We start from the raw sequence: 19,487 nt of genomic DNA on the forward strand, positions 1-19,487 counted from the left end.
ACATTAAATTGCCACTGTCGCCCTAAGTGCTGTTTTTATGATATGTTGCCCAAGTGTTGTGAAAAGAGCTAAATTCACATATGCCAACATGAATATGTGTTATTAATTAATTAATTAATTAGTTAAACTACTTGGTTTATTGTCTTGCAAATGGATTTCTATAAATAGTACCCACACTGGAGTCCTATACAGTGGTCCAGTGTGACAAAATAGTATTGTATTACATGTATATGTGTAATTCATTTATTAATTAATTCAATTCCTTTCTAAATATATATTTCAAAGGGATTACTATAAATAGTACCCATACTGGACTCCAATGTGATAAAATTACATTAAATTGCCAATGTCGCCCTAAGTGTTATTTGATGCGATGTCGCCCAAAGTGCTGTTTCACAGTTAAATTCACTGAGATGAACTTAGGGCGACATCTATATGTCGCCCTAAGTGTGTTTGTGTACAATTAATTGATTATTTAATTAAAATCCTTGGTATTTGTATTTTGCAAAAGGATTATATTTAAAAGCACTCAAACTGGAGTCTTTACAATGGTCCAGTGTGAAACAATAACATTAAATTGCCAATGTTGCCCTAAGTGCTCTTTTTATCCTATGTCGCCCAACGGTCTAATTTAGAGTTATATATATATATATATATATATATATATATATATATATGAGGAATAGTTGCTCTGAGCTACATACAGCAATAGTATCCACAACATCATAACATCATACTTCCGCACATGTCAATACAGGCAGATACTATATAAGATGCCTCTTGAGTTTGAGAAAATTGATAACGATGAACGATAGTTTGCTGTTTGATTTAATCATATTGCTATATGTCTTACAATGTTGAACAATTATGTTTTGTTTTTCACTATTTTACTCTATACGTTCCATTCATTTATTGAATTCATATGTTAATCATTTTGAGTCATGTGACATGACTAGATTTCAATATTCAAATCCGAGAAGCCTTTCAACCATTATTTAAAAATAAAAACATTGGTAATGTAGGTTGTCAGAAAGTCGTCCCGTTATCAGTATGATAGCACAAACGGCTAGGTTACTTATCCAGGGTTTGTAGTTAAGATATTCGCTGAGCTAATACCAATATGAACTTTGATATCATAAACGCAATTGCGTGAGCTGCTTAAGATAACGTACCACCTTCAAAGGCGCGCCATGATTATTATTATTATAGTATGACATTATTTCTGTATTGTATCCTTACAATGGATAGTGACGCATTTTGCTGTACCTGATCTCAGTTGGTACTTTTCAGTTAAGGCAACATTTTTAACCTTTTTGAATGATTTCAAATCACAGTATGCTTACAGTGCAATACAACATCCGGTATAAAGCGTATTATTCGTTTACGTTAAATATAGTAACTAAGTGTTTCAGGTTTAAAAATTTATCGTCGCATTTGTGAAACTAAAAATTCATCATAAAGCACGTGTGCACAAAACGATAACTTCAATAAAAAACAAAATAAAACAGGTCTTGCAAGCTTTCGAATTATTTTCAATTATTTATTAAAAGTTAGATCAATATCATCATGATAAATCCACTTACTAAATTAACAACAAGAAGAATAAAAAACATTGGTGAACTTAAAATGAACTTTTCAAAAAGCAAATCATTGCCATTTTGTTCATTGGAACGTAAGATTACAGTTTGATACTGTATCGATCCCCAATCTGATAAAGTGTCCTAAACTATACGTTAAAGCTGCTGTACTGGGATCACATACCCATCAGAACATTTGATATCCTTAGCGTCGAAATAACAATGGTTTTCTTCCATAAATTATTTACGATGCATTTTTTATCGTTACTTCTCACACAATTAGGAATGATTGTTAAGAGACTGAAAGACATGACGTGACAAGAACACTTTTCCTAATTATCCACACTTACACAAACGCCTGTAAGCTGTTATCTTGTGCAGGGTCTGTTGTTTACTTTTAAACAAAAAGTTTGCATTGATTTCCATAGATAAGTATATACGATAAACCAAAGTCCAACCGTGGTATATTACGTTCTATGGTTGAATCATACTACGTTATATTCATAACAGGATTGACTGTTAGCGCACATTACTCTCATTGGGAGCCAGAAATGGGAGGAGACCAGAAGGTTCCTCGTAAAGTAACAAACTATTAGACCGCAAGTCACAAGGAGAGATCAACAAGTCTAGTCTAATCGAAGGTAAGATGACGTTGAGAGACATTCTGTGATATTTGCATTTAGCTACAGCAGTTATTTCTTACTAAACCTTGTAGAACACTAACCTACAGTATATCTACGTAGTGAAACCATTATAGTATATTTCCCAGCAGTGAATCTATAACATATACATTATTTACTCAAGCAAATATGCTACAGCTATTGTAACGACATCAAAATGATTTATATGAACAAATAATGAATAACAAAATACCAATAAGTGGATTCATTAATGCAGAATATGAGAAAAACGTCAAAACAAAACCTGATTACAGTACGAAATAGCGCAGAGTAGCCTACTTGTGTGTTACTCTGATTAATGTTATTCGTAATCGCTACAAATACGGTAACTTAATGATCAGATTAGGAATAACTAACATTTTCCTTGTTTCTGACGATAACTGTTAACTGATTGCAAAGCATGTTGGCAAAACATACTTAAAGTCATAAGGTCGAATCCGATGAACTTGTCATGTGATTATGTATTACTTTGATATGTCTCGAGGTTATGGTAAAACCATTTTCATAACAATATCAATATAACATAAATTATGTAATGGTATGTTACTTATTGTGATTGTGTCTACAGTCCCACATAAGAACGCGATTACAGCAAGCAATATTGAAGTATTATTTATCTTACATTTTTTTTCTATTTGAATAGATAGTACTATTGAAATGTAATCATTAAACTATTTTTCTCTACAACTCACAGTAACAATATGATGTTCACATTAACCTGGCATATTTAAAGTGTTCGTCATTTACCATTCAATTCTTTAAATAATGTACTGCAAAATATATTGTGATATGTTTATTTTTTCGTTCGAGAAGACCTTTGTCACATGCCTTCTACATTTAACTATCTAACACTTAGCTTTAATGATAAATAAACAAACTACAAATATAAAAGCCAAGCATTACTTATAATTGTACAGTTATTTATCAGACTAATAATCTAATATGACCATAACTAGTGTACCTACCCGTGCAATTTACGATATTAAATCAACTTAAAGGAGAGACACCCCAACCATCATCATCGGTCTTAGTTATAGAACTAACTGTCATGAACAACTTCTACAAACATATAATAGAACAAATGTATTGTATTTGGGAGTTGTCAAGGAGTAATGTTCATCTACACTTAAGGCCGAAGACTTGATCAAGTCTAAATATGATATCATCTTAACATGTTTTCTCGATTTATTTCTGAATGGGATTTTGCAAATACTGTAACTAAAATATTAACTGAAGCTGTTAACATGAACATACCATGACATTGGTTTCAGTGTCAACTCGGTGAACATGCTATATAGAAAATATGGCAAAAAATATCTATATAAAGTAAAAAGCGTCGTATTCTAGTGGCACTGTGGTATAAAAAAAGGGTGCTGTGGGGTGTTAACAAATATAATATAGAATATTCCCCAATACCAACCGGAACAATATTTGTTCCTAGTTATTTTGGGGAGAAGTTCCTTCAAAACGATCTCTGTTCGATAAGGTATACATAATGGTTGAGTATTGTCCCTTTAAATCAAAGACATTGATGAAACCACATCAAACGCATCATATATATAAAAGGAAACAAATATAGTTGAATCGAGTGATTATAGTTTGATGTAAAAACAGTCACCAAGCTGACAAAAAACCCAAAACCTACATGTAAGTTGTATAGGAATAACACAACCCAAAACGATGTATTTCCTTTTCGAAAGAAAGAATAATGTTTACCATACATATGTGAAGTACATGTGGTTTTATACCATAGCATTATACAGAAAACAAACCAATAAATTTACAACTAATACCAGGCATAGAAATATGTTGTTATCTTGTGCAGGGTATCATGTTTACTTGTAAACAGAAAGTTTGCGATTCTATAGACAAGTACATACAATAAACCAAAGTCCTATCGTGGTATATTGTACTCTTTGCATAATTCATACTGCGTTATGCTCATAACAGGAATAACGGGCCGTACATTACTCTCGTTGGGATCTAACATGGAAGCAGACAAGATATTCCCTCTGAAAGTAACAGATTATTTGACCACAAGACAGACGTAGAGAGTAACAAGTTTCGTCTAACTGAAGGTAAGGTAACGTTGAAGAAAACATTCCATGACATTGTATATGTTACATCAGAAACATTCAAACTATAAATATTGCAGAATATAAATTAGCATTTACCAAGTGCATTAGTCTATTTCGTAGCCTTGTCAATATATCGTACTTTCATACCTATTTAACTATATTAACTGCGTAATATGTGTGTAGTTATTTTGGCATTGACTTCATGCATGAATACAGGGTATCATATACAGTAAAGTTACATGTACTGAATTAACGTTGCCTGTTTGTGGAGATAGCTTGTAGCAGTGGGGTACGAATGATTTTTTCGATGGAAGATGCCAAATTGTATTATCGGGAATGCCGGATGAAGGAATTTCTGTGGCGTTGACGTCATCGAAGCCGACTCTTTGATTGCAGACAGGGGGGGGGGGGGCGTGCTCCCCGAGAAAATAAAAGTAATGTTTGTATTATGAGGCACGTAAAATAAAAATTAATAAATAAATTAGGTTTTTGATGATGCAAGGTTGTGCTAATACATACTCTTGACGATTTGTGTGTTTTAGGGCGTGTGTATGTGTGTGTGTGTGTGGAAGGGGGGGTGTCTAAGTGTTCGCGATTGAATTGAAGAATCCTCCTACCCAACTCTTTTGCCCGGACTAACGATGGTAGGCAGGGCCATGCTTCCTGTCCCCCCCCCCCTCCCCCACCCTACCCCATCTACTCCCCTGTTAACCTTGTACCAGCCTACAACACCAGGATAAAAGAGAATAACAGCTCTAAATAATGATTGGTAAGTGATATTTGTGGTCAGTATGCGAAGTATCTTGTAATGTCCTTTAAGTATCACGTGATTATATCATTAACGTAAAGTTGTACAATAAAATCTTGCTCTACAGAGTTTCCTATGTTTTGACGTAGGTCTAATATCAATATGCAGCTTAACGTCTAATTCATTTGGGTTTATCCGTCCTTATTTGTATGATATTACAAATCATTCCCGGTGAAATTAGTCTGAATAATGTAAACCTGCATGATGATATATGACAATGGTACAATCAGTCGACTGTGTGGGTCAAAGGTGATCATACTGCCAGTGCGTGATATCTGTATTTGTACCTTATCTGTATAATTTATACCGTCAAGGGTGCACGGTTTTATCAAACATTTTAATATTGGTGTATTTTATAAGATATTGGCCTATGATGAAACAAAACAGGATTATGAGTTCTGATGTCGAGCTTATAAACGTAACCCAATTGAACATCAGTCTGTGATCCAAGTAAACGAAAGGATGCTTGAAGGCAATGTTTTCTATTGAAAACTCACATAATATCAATGAAAACAAGTTAGCATGTCAGCCTTAAAATCAAATCATATATTATTTCAGTATCTATAAAAAGTTTATTCTCCAGGATACTGCAGTGATAAGTCAGTGTTATGGCACCTACATATCTATATACTATATTATTTATGATCGAATGTGTAAACAGTGAACTTTGGTATATTAACTTTCGTGATATCCCAAAGTAAAGTTTCGTTTTGAGAACTCGTTCTTATTGGTTCGGATTGTCATGTGACGATCATTATAAGTGTCTGAAATTTGAATTTTGCCAAACAGTTGTTGTCGCTTGTTTGTTTGATACGGGGGCGTAACGAGCTGTACATGGTATAAATGCGGCTTGTATCTGAAGTTAACGCAGTGTTTCACCTCCGTTAACAATTACAATTATATTTACGGTTGTAGCCTACTGAAAAGCAAGGAAGGAAATAAAGTACTTGTGTACATTTAAGTCAATTTTCCAAGGTGTAGTGTGCTCTTCTCTGTTAGACAAGATAACGAGATGGTTTTATTCAATGTAGTACTAATTTCATTTCTTCTTTCAAATTCTCTTTGGGGAGTTGGTCAATTTGATTTCCTCTTTCGATCCTCCCGCCTAATCATGCTGTAAGATACAGGACCGAGTGTGAATGGGAGGGGGAGGGCCATGTATTAGGGGTGTCTCACTAGGCTATATTTCATTCCTTTCATATATAAAATGCATGAATCGATAGCTGTTCTAGTGTAGTTACTGCTCGTCACAGGTTTTTTGACGGGTGTAATATATTATATTACGGTATCATTTTGTTTTAGTTACCGAATGGCGCTTCACTATTTCCTCCAATAATAATCATTTCCTGCTGATTTATTTTCTTCATCAATTATGTAAATGATGTAAAACTGATAGAAGAGATAAACATATATTTTATCACATGATTAAATAAATCGTATTTGTTCTGATCAATCCAATAGTTGAATCGAGTCGGTGAATTTAATTATTTCTATTTTTCTTGTATTCATTTAATGTCTTTATTCATTTAATGTACTAGATAAATAACAAGGGTGCATTATGGGTAATCGTCTGGGAAAATCGAAAAGTCCGGCAGCGAAACAGACTAGCCAAAGTAGTAGAAGCACTAATCGAACTCCTTCTCCTCCTCCTCCTCCTCCTTCTCCTCCTGTTCCTTCTGCTTCTCCTCCCGTGACGTCACCAGAGAGTCAATCACTCAGTATGGAGGGTCAGTATAATCAAGTTTCTGTCCTGTTATTAATAAATACAAATTCAAGAGGATCCGAGAAATAAAGACTAATTATCTTTAAGCCCCTCAAACCCTCCTCAGATATAATGAATCAGAATACACATCATTATCTTCAATTCCCTTAAACCCTCCTCAGTGATAATGAATCAGTTATAATCATATTGTAGAATGTTCTTTCCTTTTCGTCATTTATCGCAGGTGGGTCTTATCAGCTTGCAAATACTATGTTTTAACGGTCATTGCACTGTCAACACTTTTGAAGAAACCACTGACGTCAAAATTAATATGTTGCCAAGACAATCTTTTCCGACATTGGCAATATATTTAGTTATTCATTGATATTATAAATTGTTTTATATTGGTTGATTAATTATAACGTCATAAATCATCTGGTGAGATACTTTCGTTCAAGCCGATGATGTACTGATGATTTAAGTAAGACTTTACTGGCGTTCTTTGTTAAGCACCGGATACCAAACTGTTAATTATAAGATATCTGTAGGAGTAAATGTTTTATTGCTTGACCATTTCAAGTTAGTTTTACCATCTTACTATTTAAATGTTGATATTATATTTGTATTTGTCCATATTTAGATTCTGTGGCAAGTTATTAACAAATCACTAAGAAATTACCCGACCATGTTTCATTCTCACGCTGCGAGTCGTGCTATCTCGGAAATATTGTTTCCTCAATCGAATCGATTGAAATCAAAACGATGTGTGCCGCTTAATTGAATATTATAGTTTAATATCACTGTCTGTTATCATTCTTTTTTTAGAAATGAAGAAAATTTACCTCGCTGCCCTTAAGGATGTTTACAAAGCGCAGTATGACGCTGTACAACCCGTTCCTTACATCAAAGACAGACTCTACTGTGTAGACAGGGTATTTGTCGAGGGCGGTATACAGGTACTCGCTGGGAATGGAAGATTCTTTAAACAGGATGAATCATGGAGACGGTTAAAATCATACAAGAATATATTTACTGATTCTGAGCTGAGAACAACCAGACGTATATTAGAGGGTGAACCTGGGTATGGTAAATCAACTCTGACCCTGCAACTGGCATATGGTTGGTGTAATGGGGTTAATGATTCCCCCCTCTATGGGGTAGAGAATCTGATCGTTCTCAAGTTACGGCAGATGGGTAACATTAAAAAAATAGATCGAGCTATCAAAATGTTCCTCTTGTCTAAGGAACCTCGTATTCGAAGAATTGACATTAATAAAATAATAGAATCATTTTCTTCGACTGTGATTATACTGGACGGTTATGACGAATATCCGGACAGAGACAATGACGCAGGAAATGACGTAGGAAAAATCATCAGGTACAAGAAACTACAGGATGTGGATGTTACCTTGACAACCAGATATCTACCAAAGGACTATTCAAAATCAAAGACGAAGAGAGTAAAGTTGACTGGGTTTGATGAGATCTCTCGAGATGAGTACATCCGTAAAGCTGTAACCGGACCAAACGACGAAGCTGCGGTTGACAAAATCAAACGAGCTCTTAAAGAGAATGCCCTCCTGGATGACCTCTGTCAGGTTCCTCTCTTCTTCGTCATGTTTTCTCACATGACTCATGAAAGTGATATTTTCCAAAAATTTAACACTCTCACTGACTTCTTCATGTACATGATCAAATGTTTCCACGATCACCAGAAGAACAAATCCTTGGATGAAAACACTTACCCATACATGATTAGATTCGAGACTCATTATGAAGAACTCTGTCAAATAGCGTTTGAGGGACTCAACAAAGAACAACAACAGATTATGTGGGAGAGAGATGTCATGTGTAAACGACTTGGTCAAGCATTATATGCACATTATGTGGCAATAGGTATCCTAGTAGAAGAATCAGTCTTTGTTGCTATAGACGGACAGATGAAGATCCTGGTCAGGTTTTATCATAAACTATTCTGTGAATGGTATGCATCATACATCCTCATAGATGTAGTTTCTGAGGCCAAGACTACAGCTGAACTATCACGTGCTCTCAGATACCTGGATCCGTTTGACCTCCAGTACTTGTATCGATTCGCCTGTGGAATCAACGGTTCAGTTGGAAGTAAAATCATCGACTACTTGAAGAGCAGGAAGGATGGCGATAAGTTTGCAATCCTCTGTATCCTGGAGAAATCTGGTGGCGTTGATGACATCAAGGGGACCGTTAGTGAGCTCTGTTCTAAGTTAGTTGAAATTGACAAGGGACACAGCAAGCTACTACAGAGGTCTACAGTACAGCTACTACAGATAGCATCGAGTCATGACGTAAGTTATTATATGTTCATATGACGTACGCTAAGCGTTTATAATACAACGCCGTTTTGAGACTAAACCTTTTCAACTTCCACTATTGAAAAGATTGTGTTTACTAATTTAACTAATAATCCAGCATGTTATATTAATACGGTTACGGGAATGCGGGAACAGTTTCGGTAACCTGGTGACGTCATGATATAATTAAACTACATCCATTGGTCATTGCATAAGTTTTTCACAGCAGGCTCACCAAATGCTGTATCCATGTGGATTAAACTAGTTCGAGGTGTACTACACAGTGTTACAGAGACCAGGTAAATATCTAATTTGTCCTTACGTATTTGTTATTACACAGTTTGAGTTATAGTCTGATGAAATCTACAGACAGTGTAATAAAATACAACATACACAAATATCATGTCAGGATTAATATCATTAATGCAACGTAGAAATACTTTATAGGAGAGATGTGACAAGATAGAGATAATTGGGCTTGAAAACATACAAGCAAACCCTAACCGTTGTTATAACGGTACATTACAGTATCACGTGTTCATTATGAACAACGGATATTATACTTGATCTAAGAATACAAATCTGACCGAGATGATGTTATTTATTAACCTAGTGTCGGTGTCTGAGTGAGTCGTGATTAACACACATGTGACACGACCTCCCGTTATACGCACCCGAGAGTATCACTGTTTTTACTAGTTACACACCCCCTGACACATCAGAAACATACACCCCCGGTAGCGTATTTTTTTCCTAGGGCCAATCAAATCCCTGGATTCCAAACATGTGAAGCTTTTTGAAAAACATGCTCTGAACCTTTTTTCCTAGTTTTGATTCCAGATTATGAACGACAATCCTTCATTTTCATAGAAACTGAATCCCTAACCCACTCTCTAAACCCTAACTCTGATTTCAAACGAAATTGTAAATTCCTGAAAAACCTGAAACCCTTATCCGTCCTGGGAATACAAATTAGGCCCCCGGTATGACATAGTGACGTCATCATCTGCCTAAGAAATATTAGCATTAACCTAAGTGATGACACTTATGGTAGACTATTAAAGAAACACGAAAAGGGACAGATCATTTATCTCCAAACGTTTCAAAAGAATCATTAATTAGAAAATGAGTTGGAAACCCGCAGACCGTAAAGAAATATAAATTTATCATGAAGGTAATCGTTGCTATAGCCCTAGTCTTCATTCAACACTCGTCATCTGTAAAAAAAAATTAGGAAGTGCGCCCTCTATTAATCCACCAGTGGATATATTCGAGGATTTGAATATTCATATTTATGAAAGCGCCATTTTCCTTCTTTATTTTGGGATTAAAGGGATATTTATTTGTGTTTTCCAACTATATTGGTTAATTTAATGATCTATATAAGTTTCATGTAATCTGGTACAGAAGAAGGAACGTATGGAGAAGAATAGCAAAAGCCTTAACAATTTAAAACATTTGGAAGCTTCCTTTCACCAGTACACTCACACAACAAAACACCTGTTCTCAAATTCAAACAAAGGCGCACAGTAAACGTTGATCATCTGCACACGTAGACGTACGTAAATATTCCGGCAGGGCGGGTCACGTAAAAAGTAGGGTACACTCTGTGTGGTTCGGTACTGCCGCTTGGCCGTGACGTTCTGTATCCCGCATGGCGGGTCACGTAAAAAGGACTCTGTGTGGAGATTCAGTTCGTTGCTAGTTACACACATACATGTATATCGTTGTACTGTATGAGTGGTAATGGAATTTCACCGCGTATGGTTTGTTGTTGTTATTATATTGACTAACGGTAATGATAGGGCTATTTAAAGTCATCAATTATAGGCCTAGTCATGCTTAAGAGATTTTGTCTTATTTGTAAGATTGGTCGTTGCATGAATTTCAAAGGTATTACTTCTTTAGGATAACATTGTCTGTCTGATTTGACTGTTTTAGCCTACTAATTCATTATTGGCGTTATACTTGGGCCTCTTGCCCTTGGTTGACGTGGTAGCCTAACGTTAGTTGTAAAAAAAAAAATGTAGGTAGGCCTAGGCCTATAACAAATAACGTAAGTTTTTTAAGGAAAATTAAAAGTAGCAAGGAGTTTGTGATCTGATACATTTCACACGCGTATGCCTAGGCTACGTCTTAAACACGTCACATGATACCGGACAGTGTCCGCGTTATATTCACGGTATCAAGTGTTTCATTATCAACTTGTTAGCCTTCGTAACGTAACGTTAGACTTTAACCGTGAGCTACGGCTAGTATAAGATTCTCTTACCGGGAAAAGTTACAGCTTAGAATATAGCAATATATATAGCCTGTATATCCTCCGTCAGCCTATTTTATTTTGTTTTAGTCATTGTCTCAGTTATAAGATTAGCTTCCTACTTTATCCTAAATAAATTTTATACTGTAGAGTGTGCGCCTAAATTGACAAAATAGGTAAAGTTGTTAGCAGTAAAGATGGATGTTTCTAACGGATCTAGACTAGACCTAGGCTTACAGTAGGTCAAAAGTTGGAGATCAAAATATTACAGGTAAACGGTATCAACGTTAGGGGTGGGGAAAATTGAATAGGAAAGTTTAACTCAAATGAGTCTATAAAATATTATAGTAAGATATGACGGTGGCTTCGTTCATACTGTGTAGCGGGCGGGCTATCTGCCTACGATACTGGTTTGTCGGTCGGCTGGCGAATGGAAATCTTACAGATGTACGACACGTAATAAATATAGCCCTATATAATCTTTGCCTAATTACAATGATTGGAAATGGTTTATTTTTATTATAACGAAATTGATTGCAAGTAGGTTATAGGTCTATACGATAAACACACGTAGCAATATGCGCTGTTTCTCCCGAGAAGGGAGAAACTAATTTGTAGTGGGCCACTCACGGCATGAACGTTGTCGAGTCTTCGCTAGTGTGGCTGTAGGAATGAATGCACTGACTGACATGAATATAACAATAGCATAGATTATGAAAACTACAGAACTAGTTAATGTATGTGCTAAATATAATATCACAGAGCAAATATAAATATTTATGATATTGCTTTATACTTTTTTTCTGAATTTCATCAGCTTAAAAAATTTTATTTTTAATAACATCATCATTATATCATGTTTTATTTTTATTCGTACTTTTGACAAGCAAGTTTTTTTTTTCTTTTCTTTTTTTAATAATTTAAATGAAAAAAAGGTCCTAATATTATGAAAATCGAAAATAAGACATCACGGATGATTCTGTTTTATGATTAATTTTATAGCTTTTGTATGCATTATTGTGTTCTATTACACATACGTTGGTTATTCGTCATGTGTATTTATCCATCATGGATGAACAATAAGATAAGTTAACTGTGATCTTTTTTCCTATTCTTCAGATTCCAATATCTAAGCTATACCTAGAATGGTCCTTCAGTGGATTTGACGGTAAAGATATCAGACTTGAGTCCGGTCTTAGTTTACCAAGCCTATCATCAGTAGAGAAGATATCCATCAATGCAGGAGATAAACAAGAATTTACAGAGGAAGAAGTGATCGGATTAGTAAACTATGGAATCAAGTCACCAAGATTCAAGGAACTATGGTAAGGGGAAAACATCATGACAGGCCTTGGCTGATAATATGTGGGTAAGAGGGAGAGGAGGGGTAGTCAGAGGGTAAACGTATGGGGTATATAGGAGGGGATAAGGTAATGGTATTGTGCAGTGATATTTTTATTCTAGTTAAATGTACTCGTCCTGTGTTGAGACGTGCGGTTTAAAATGCTGCGATATTTGTAAGGATTTGTAAACTTGGAAATATGTTAAGTTTTTCTTTCATTACTGATTGTGCAGTTTACAACACCTCGTTAGGCTTTTCCACACGTTAGGATTTAACAAGGTGAGTTGGTGGATGGGGGGGGGGGGGGGTTCAGTATAATAGGAACAACAAATAACATTAAAACGTATTAACGAGTTAGAACTACTATGAACAAATACAAGTAAATTATTATGTAAAGCTTGACACAAAAGTTTAGGGAGAAATTTAAGTACACGGAAACGATAATGTTTGCTGTTTATTTTAAATAAAATTTTTATTAAAATCTATATTATTTTCAAGAGTTATGCAAATTTTATTAACAATTATAAATAGTTAAAATTAACAAATCAGCAAATGTTAATGGGAGGGTGTAAGGAGGGGTGGTGGAAGGGTTGTTTGACCATCATAACTAGTGGCTGATACTTAGAACTTGTCAACAGCTGTTTTACCATAATAAACGAAAAGGCAAATTCATTGATCTTAATGTTGTTTATTACAATGATGACATCAGATTTTTATTTAATTAATAAATATTAAATATTTACTTTCCTTTTTTTACATATTTTCTTTACCTGTGAAGGCTTAAGAACTGTAAACTGCCGTCATCGATCAAGCCAGACATCATACCAAAAGAATCAAGATCAAGGAATATTAAAGGTACGATTTATATATAAGAATTAAAAGAATTATTGATCAAGATGATTGCTTTTAATGTAACGTTTCACAGATTTGTGACACAAGAGGGAAGTGTGGTGGAGGGAGAGGGCTGGGGGTGGGGGGGGGGGACTTGTAGTATAATGAGATATTTTGTTGATAAGAATGAATCTAAAATGGGGATCCAGAAGAAAATCTTGCTAACAACAAACAGACTAGTCCTGTGTGTGTGAGGGGGGGCGTGGGGGTAGGGGGCGGTCTTGGGACTTCCTAAAATTTCCTCCTTCTTTTGTGTTCCTTGAGCTGATTTAAGCCACTTTTCTATCAAGTCCCTATATATATTAAAATAAAATCTAAGAGATGTTAGTGTTTTGAGTTACTTGTTATATTATTGCTTAGCCTGTAAAATAAGGACTGTGAAGTAAGCCGGAAGTATTAGGTAACAAATATAATACAATATTGGTTGGATTACTAGTGATTGTTAATATCTAGTACTTTATTACTAATTAATTAGTAGAGAGGACATTTCAATGGTTCAGTTTACTGAAATTTGACCCCTCTTGTACAGGTACATTACCTCTGACTGTTAACATTATAATTATGTGAAACAAATTAATATTGAATCTTATGTATTGTTTAAAATGATAATTTTTACTATGATAATTTATTGATTTTATTGTTCCATTTTTTTGCAGTAATATCACCGAATGAAGCTCGTTACCTGGATCTAAGATCTGGTCAATGGAGGAAGGTTTGTAATATTTGGTATTTTTAAGTATATTATAATCATTAATAATGTTAGTTGCTTTTTCATTTCCCTGTGATAGTGTTATTATTAGTAACATACATAACAGTGAAGGGGTATAGAGGGGTCGATCAATGTTCAAAATATAATCATAAAAAGCCAGCATCCTTAAGAGTTATAATCATATATTGTCTTCCGGTAAATGGAATATTCTGGTGACAGACGATATGATTCTTACAGGAAAGAAAACAATATTCCACATTTCTAGTTCTCAATATCTTGCTCTTAACTCTAGATATATTTATTTGGAGCTGACTTATTTCATTATTCCAGGAAATGTATCTCGGTTGAAATCGTGTAATGTCATCATGTCGCGAGTTCCTTGAAAACCCTTCTTTGTTTTGCTGTGTTTTCTTGTTTTAATCCTTGGGAAATGTTTGTACTTTTTTCTTTTTCAACATAATTAAGATTAGGAGGTCACATAATCTTACTTTCTAGATGCATTCATTAATTTTAACATATTTTAAAAAGAATCTTTAAACCCGTTAAACCTAGTTTGAGAGCTTTAATGTGCAGGAAGTAAACCATACACATTTAACAGTAAACATTAACTAATTTAAACCTTTATATCAAATATCTGCTGATTTAATCATTTTATTAATCTACACTATTAACACCAAATGTCATTGTCTCCTTAACGCCTTAATTTTACATTGATATTATTCTATTTAATAATTACTATTTCTTTATTTCAATAGCCCGATGACATCCAGACTATTACAGAGATGTGTTCAGGTAGTTTGATCATCCACACAGACACCAGTGAGTCTGTACAGAGGTCAGTCATAGAGCTCCTGGTGGAAGCATCCAATCATGACGTAAGTAAAACATAAAGGTATATATTGAATAAATACATCAATCAATACAAGCACAATTAAGATAAAACCGTTGAATGTCTTAATAAGATAGTATATCGCTTTAATTATTCAATATTAATCTGTTTAAATTGAACAAGTAAATACAGGTTCAAATTGATGTATATTTATAAGCTCAAGATAAGACAGAATCGTTAATACAAACAAACAAAAATATATAACAAACTACTGGATAGAGTGTGTAGCATAATAAATGATAAATAAGCATTATTGAATTCTTTGTCAAGGTTTCTATTCAGCAATACTTCCTGTTTATCTTACCTTAATTGATTTTATATTTCAAAATCTTCTCAGAAAGTGAAGTATAAAAAAATCATTTAAGACAGAAAGGGTCAATAAATTGTTTCCTGTTTTACAGATTCGCCAAATATATTTCTTTTGTTTAAGTTTACATTTAAATTAAAACAGAAATAGATGATGTGATTGATAAACATACCTTAGTAGTAGAATACTCTCAAAAAAAAAACTGATATCTAAATATAATTTTCTGGAATTAACAGTTTACTGAAAAGCCAACCCGACCTCAACCTGATCTTCACATCACAAATTACATAAATAAAATATAATTTAACTCGTTTTGAACATATCAGTTCCGGCTCATACAGCCGCTCTCCTCCTATCAAACAGGAATTACAATACGTTTGTAACACGGTCTGCATGCCTCCCCCACCCTAAATCTCCCCTCCTTACCCCTACCACACCCATCCTTACCCAGTACGACACCTATCGGTCCATTTATCACTCACCCCTTGCACACGCATTGACAATAACAACATAACATTTACGAGGGTAAACCATATCCACGCCCTCCCTCGCACCAAGACACCCTACTAATACCCCCACCAAATATCACTAACCTTAGCATACCCTTCCTTACCATTACACACCCCTCGCTACACCCCTGACATCCCTTGTACCGTCCATCCCTCACCCCTCTTACACACCTTGAATTCGTTCTACAGAAATAAAAATATCTGATCTCTGTAATAAACCTAACCCTCTTGTTTACCCTTTAACATCTTGCAATAAAACAAAGGTAAAGCGAAGATAAAACAAACTTTACAGATAAAATTATCCAACTTTTATATATTCAAACTAATTATTATTAAATATATTATAATAATAATAATAAAATAAACAAATATTATTTGATTAATATGAAATTAAAACAACAATAAACTTAATCTTCCTAAGTTAATTATAATGTTATTATTTTCAAGTATTTTTCCTGTAAACAAACATGATGATATTAATTTTATTTATTATTTTCCTTTCTTCAGATTCCCATACACGGTGTGATTCTAGGCGGGTCCTTTAGTAAGATTGATGAAGATGGGAACATTATCCTCTCCTCTGGTCTCTCTCTACCAATCATAACATCAATGAAGAGGATGAGCATACAGACAGAGAAAGGGAGAGAAATGAATAAACATGAAGTTAATGGAATATTAAACTATGTACAACACTCTCAAAGATTCAAGGAACTGTTGTAAGTATAATTAATAAATATGTACATAATATTAGTAATAAAGAAATAACCAATACATATTCATAATGTAAACAAGAGAGGAATTAACAATATAGTTATATTTAATAATTACTGAAGATTTTATTGATAGGTTTATATAATTGTGCAAGTAAAACAAAACAATTGAAGAAGAAATTGAATAAAGAAATACACTCACAATAAATCAACAGTCATCAGGTAAGGAATATGATTAATGGGAGAGGAAAATAGAGACAAAATGAGACAGAAACACTTAAACTTTACAAATAAATTCATCTAAAAAATGAAATTTATTTAAATAAGGAGATATAAAAAATTAATATGTCGCATCGAAACAATAACAAAACTGTAGGATGTAATTAGACCAAGGTATCATTAATCAATAATGCAAGATGTCATCATATTAGAGTAGCAAAATCAACACAAAATAAATTAACACAAACTTTTATGAGTTAGATTAATAGAAAACTATTAAAAGAGATCAAATATTGTCAGGAAAAAAACAAGTTTTTTAATAAAAAGCTAAACAAATTATCTTTATTTTAATAAGAATGAACTTTGTTTGATTAGTTTATAAATTAATGCTAATTAATGCAAATTAATGTTAAAGTAAAAGAAAGACAGTGATGTAAATTAACAGATTGTAATTGGCCTCTGCTAATAATATGGCACCCCTCTCAACTATACTACCTTAATCTTTCCCTAATTAACCCCTCACACTCACCCCTAAACCAAACTATGCTAGACCACTTACCCCATGTCGTTAACCTATGTTTATATCACTTGGAAACTTATCTTGTTAACAACACCCCCCCCCCCTTTCACATCTGTTTAATGAAAAATCTCTAAGATTTTATTGTAGATCCTTACTAACATTACAGTATTCTCATATTCCCTACCAAACAGCCACCCCCCCCCCTCTCCCTACCCTTCCCAACCCACCAACCCTCCCAAACCTACAAGGCCAATAACCCTTATATTATCTTTATATACTCTTTAGTGTGTTGTCACCATATTCCCATTTGTAAAATCTAACCTGTCATATATACTCAATACTGTACACATTTATATCATACATTTGTACGTTAATAATTTCCACTCTTTTCTACTCAGACTTACACATTTTGTTTTATCGTAAAAGTCTATTGAACTTATTTCATCATTTTTTTTCTTGCTAAAGATGTACATTGACTGTACTTACTCTTTCAATAGTTTAACATTTTCTTTTGTTCAACACCTGTCAATCAAATACTTGAACAATACAATGAAAAGAAGTTGTATTCAATGGAATAGACGCGCGCGCCTTACAATGAAAAGAAGTTGTTTTCAATATAACAGAATAGACGCGCGCGTCCTTAATGAAAACACCTGGAATTTACTGACAAACAAGTACCTGGGGATTGCAATAGATACATCACGTCTAGACACTGTCTGGTTTTAAATCGTTGGAAAGCCTTCTTGATATTGACTCTAAAACTGTGCAGGAAATTTCTGTTCTTTTTTTAAGTATAATTTGTTTATTGTTATTTTTCTTCCTTTTATTAATAATAATAATAATAATAGAAGAAAGGATAGAGAGAAAAGATAATGGTACGCATGAAACCAAAGGGAAACAAGTGTATAGGGAAATGGAGAAAAATATAGAGCAAATTGTGATCAATCTGTAGAACTATTTGACAGTTATTATACATAGTTATTCATTAATTTGTTTTTCTATGCACCAAATATTAGTAAATGATTAATTTGTATACTAGTTAAGAACTAGGAAATTCCCAAAACAAACAAACCAATCCCAGGAGTTATTGACACTGTGATAAAGCTGTTCACTTTAAGTACTGTTACTGGAATTATCACCAACAAACATCACATGGTGAATAAAGATGTTGGCTGTCATGGGTATCACGGGGGGGGGGGGGGTTAGATGGGGTAGTATCAACATATGTATCATAAATTATTGACATTCCACCTCCACTACCGTTGTTACCCAAAATACTTCAAAAGTTGTTTGATAAAAGTCTAGATAGCTTTCCTGTCAAGCACCAGGTCCTTTCTGAGAGTCCGTAAGATTTCAGGCCTGGACGGTCTACATCTATGGCATTATTAACATTACTGGAAAACACCATTATGCCACTAGATCATATAAAATCAATTACTGATGGTTCATTGATCTGAAAAAGCTTTTGATACAAATATATATTGTTTATTACTTTACAAACTTAAACATTATGGAATTCGGGAATTCTTCATGACTGGCTAACTAGTTATCTGTCCAACAGAAAGCGATGTGTCCAAATCGGTGATTTTAAGCCAGGGTATTATAATATAGTATGCTGGGTGCATCAGGCGTCTATACTTGGGCCCATAAAGTCTTAAGAAAAATAAGTTAAGTTCCTTATTGGACTTATATTGGACAATATGATTGATTTAAGACGGAAATAAATGTTTTCATAGTAACTATAGCATATTTGCTCTAACACAATTTATAACAACGGACCCGAGCCCCGTAAATAAAACATGTACACATCTGCCGCACCTAACCTTGTTCCTACACCCCGTAACTACTCCCTCACTAGACCCTGTAATATATTACTTCCTTTAGCCCCTTCTTTCCTTTGCAATTATAAGTGGTTTCCACAGCCCCCTACCTACCTCACAGTACTCTAACACT

At 34.2% G+C, this 19,487-nt stretch overlaps 1 protein-coding gene across 6 annotated transcripts in view; it reads left to right on the forward strand.

Moving 5' to 3' along the window:
- Positions 1-1,698: 1,698 nt before the first annotated feature.
- LOC139983274 (uncharacterized) overlaps positions 1,699-19,487 on the forward strand; it is a 147,593-nt gene continuing 129,804 nt past the window's right edge. Inside the window, exons 1-9 of one of the 6 annotated variants that reach the window (XM_071996730.1) lie at positions 1,735-2,218; positions 4,208-4,335; positions 6,682-6,870; positions 7,671-9,172; positions 12,558-12,763; positions 13,559-13,635; positions 14,328-14,383; positions 15,136-15,255; positions 16,593-16,820. In XM_071996730.1, the coding sequence (XP_071852831.1) occupies positions 6,702-6,870; positions 7,671-9,172; positions 12,558-12,763; positions 13,559-13,635; positions 14,328-14,383; positions 15,136-15,255; positions 16,593-16,805 (2,343 nt within the window). In that variant the 5' untranslated portion in view covers positions 1,735-2,218; positions 4,208-4,335; positions 6,682-6,701 and the 3' untranslated portion in view covers positions 16,806-16,820. Of the gene's footprint in view, positions 2,219-4,207; positions 4,336-6,681; positions 6,871-7,670; positions 9,173-12,557; positions 12,764-13,558; positions 13,636-14,327; positions 14,384-15,135; positions 15,256-16,592; positions 16,821-19,487 lie in introns of those variants that run through there. The other 5 variants (XM_071996728.1, XM_071996729.1, XM_071996726.1 and 2 more) reach the window with 5 other exon arrangements.

Source organism: Apostichopus japonicus, chromosome 16 (genome assembly GCF_037975245.1).
Source record: "Apostichopus japonicus isolate 1M-3 chromosome 16, ASM3797524v1, whole genome shotgun sequence".
NCBI lineage: Eukaryota > Metazoa > Echinodermata > Holothuroidea > Aspidochirotida > Stichopodidae > Apostichopus > Apostichopus japonicus.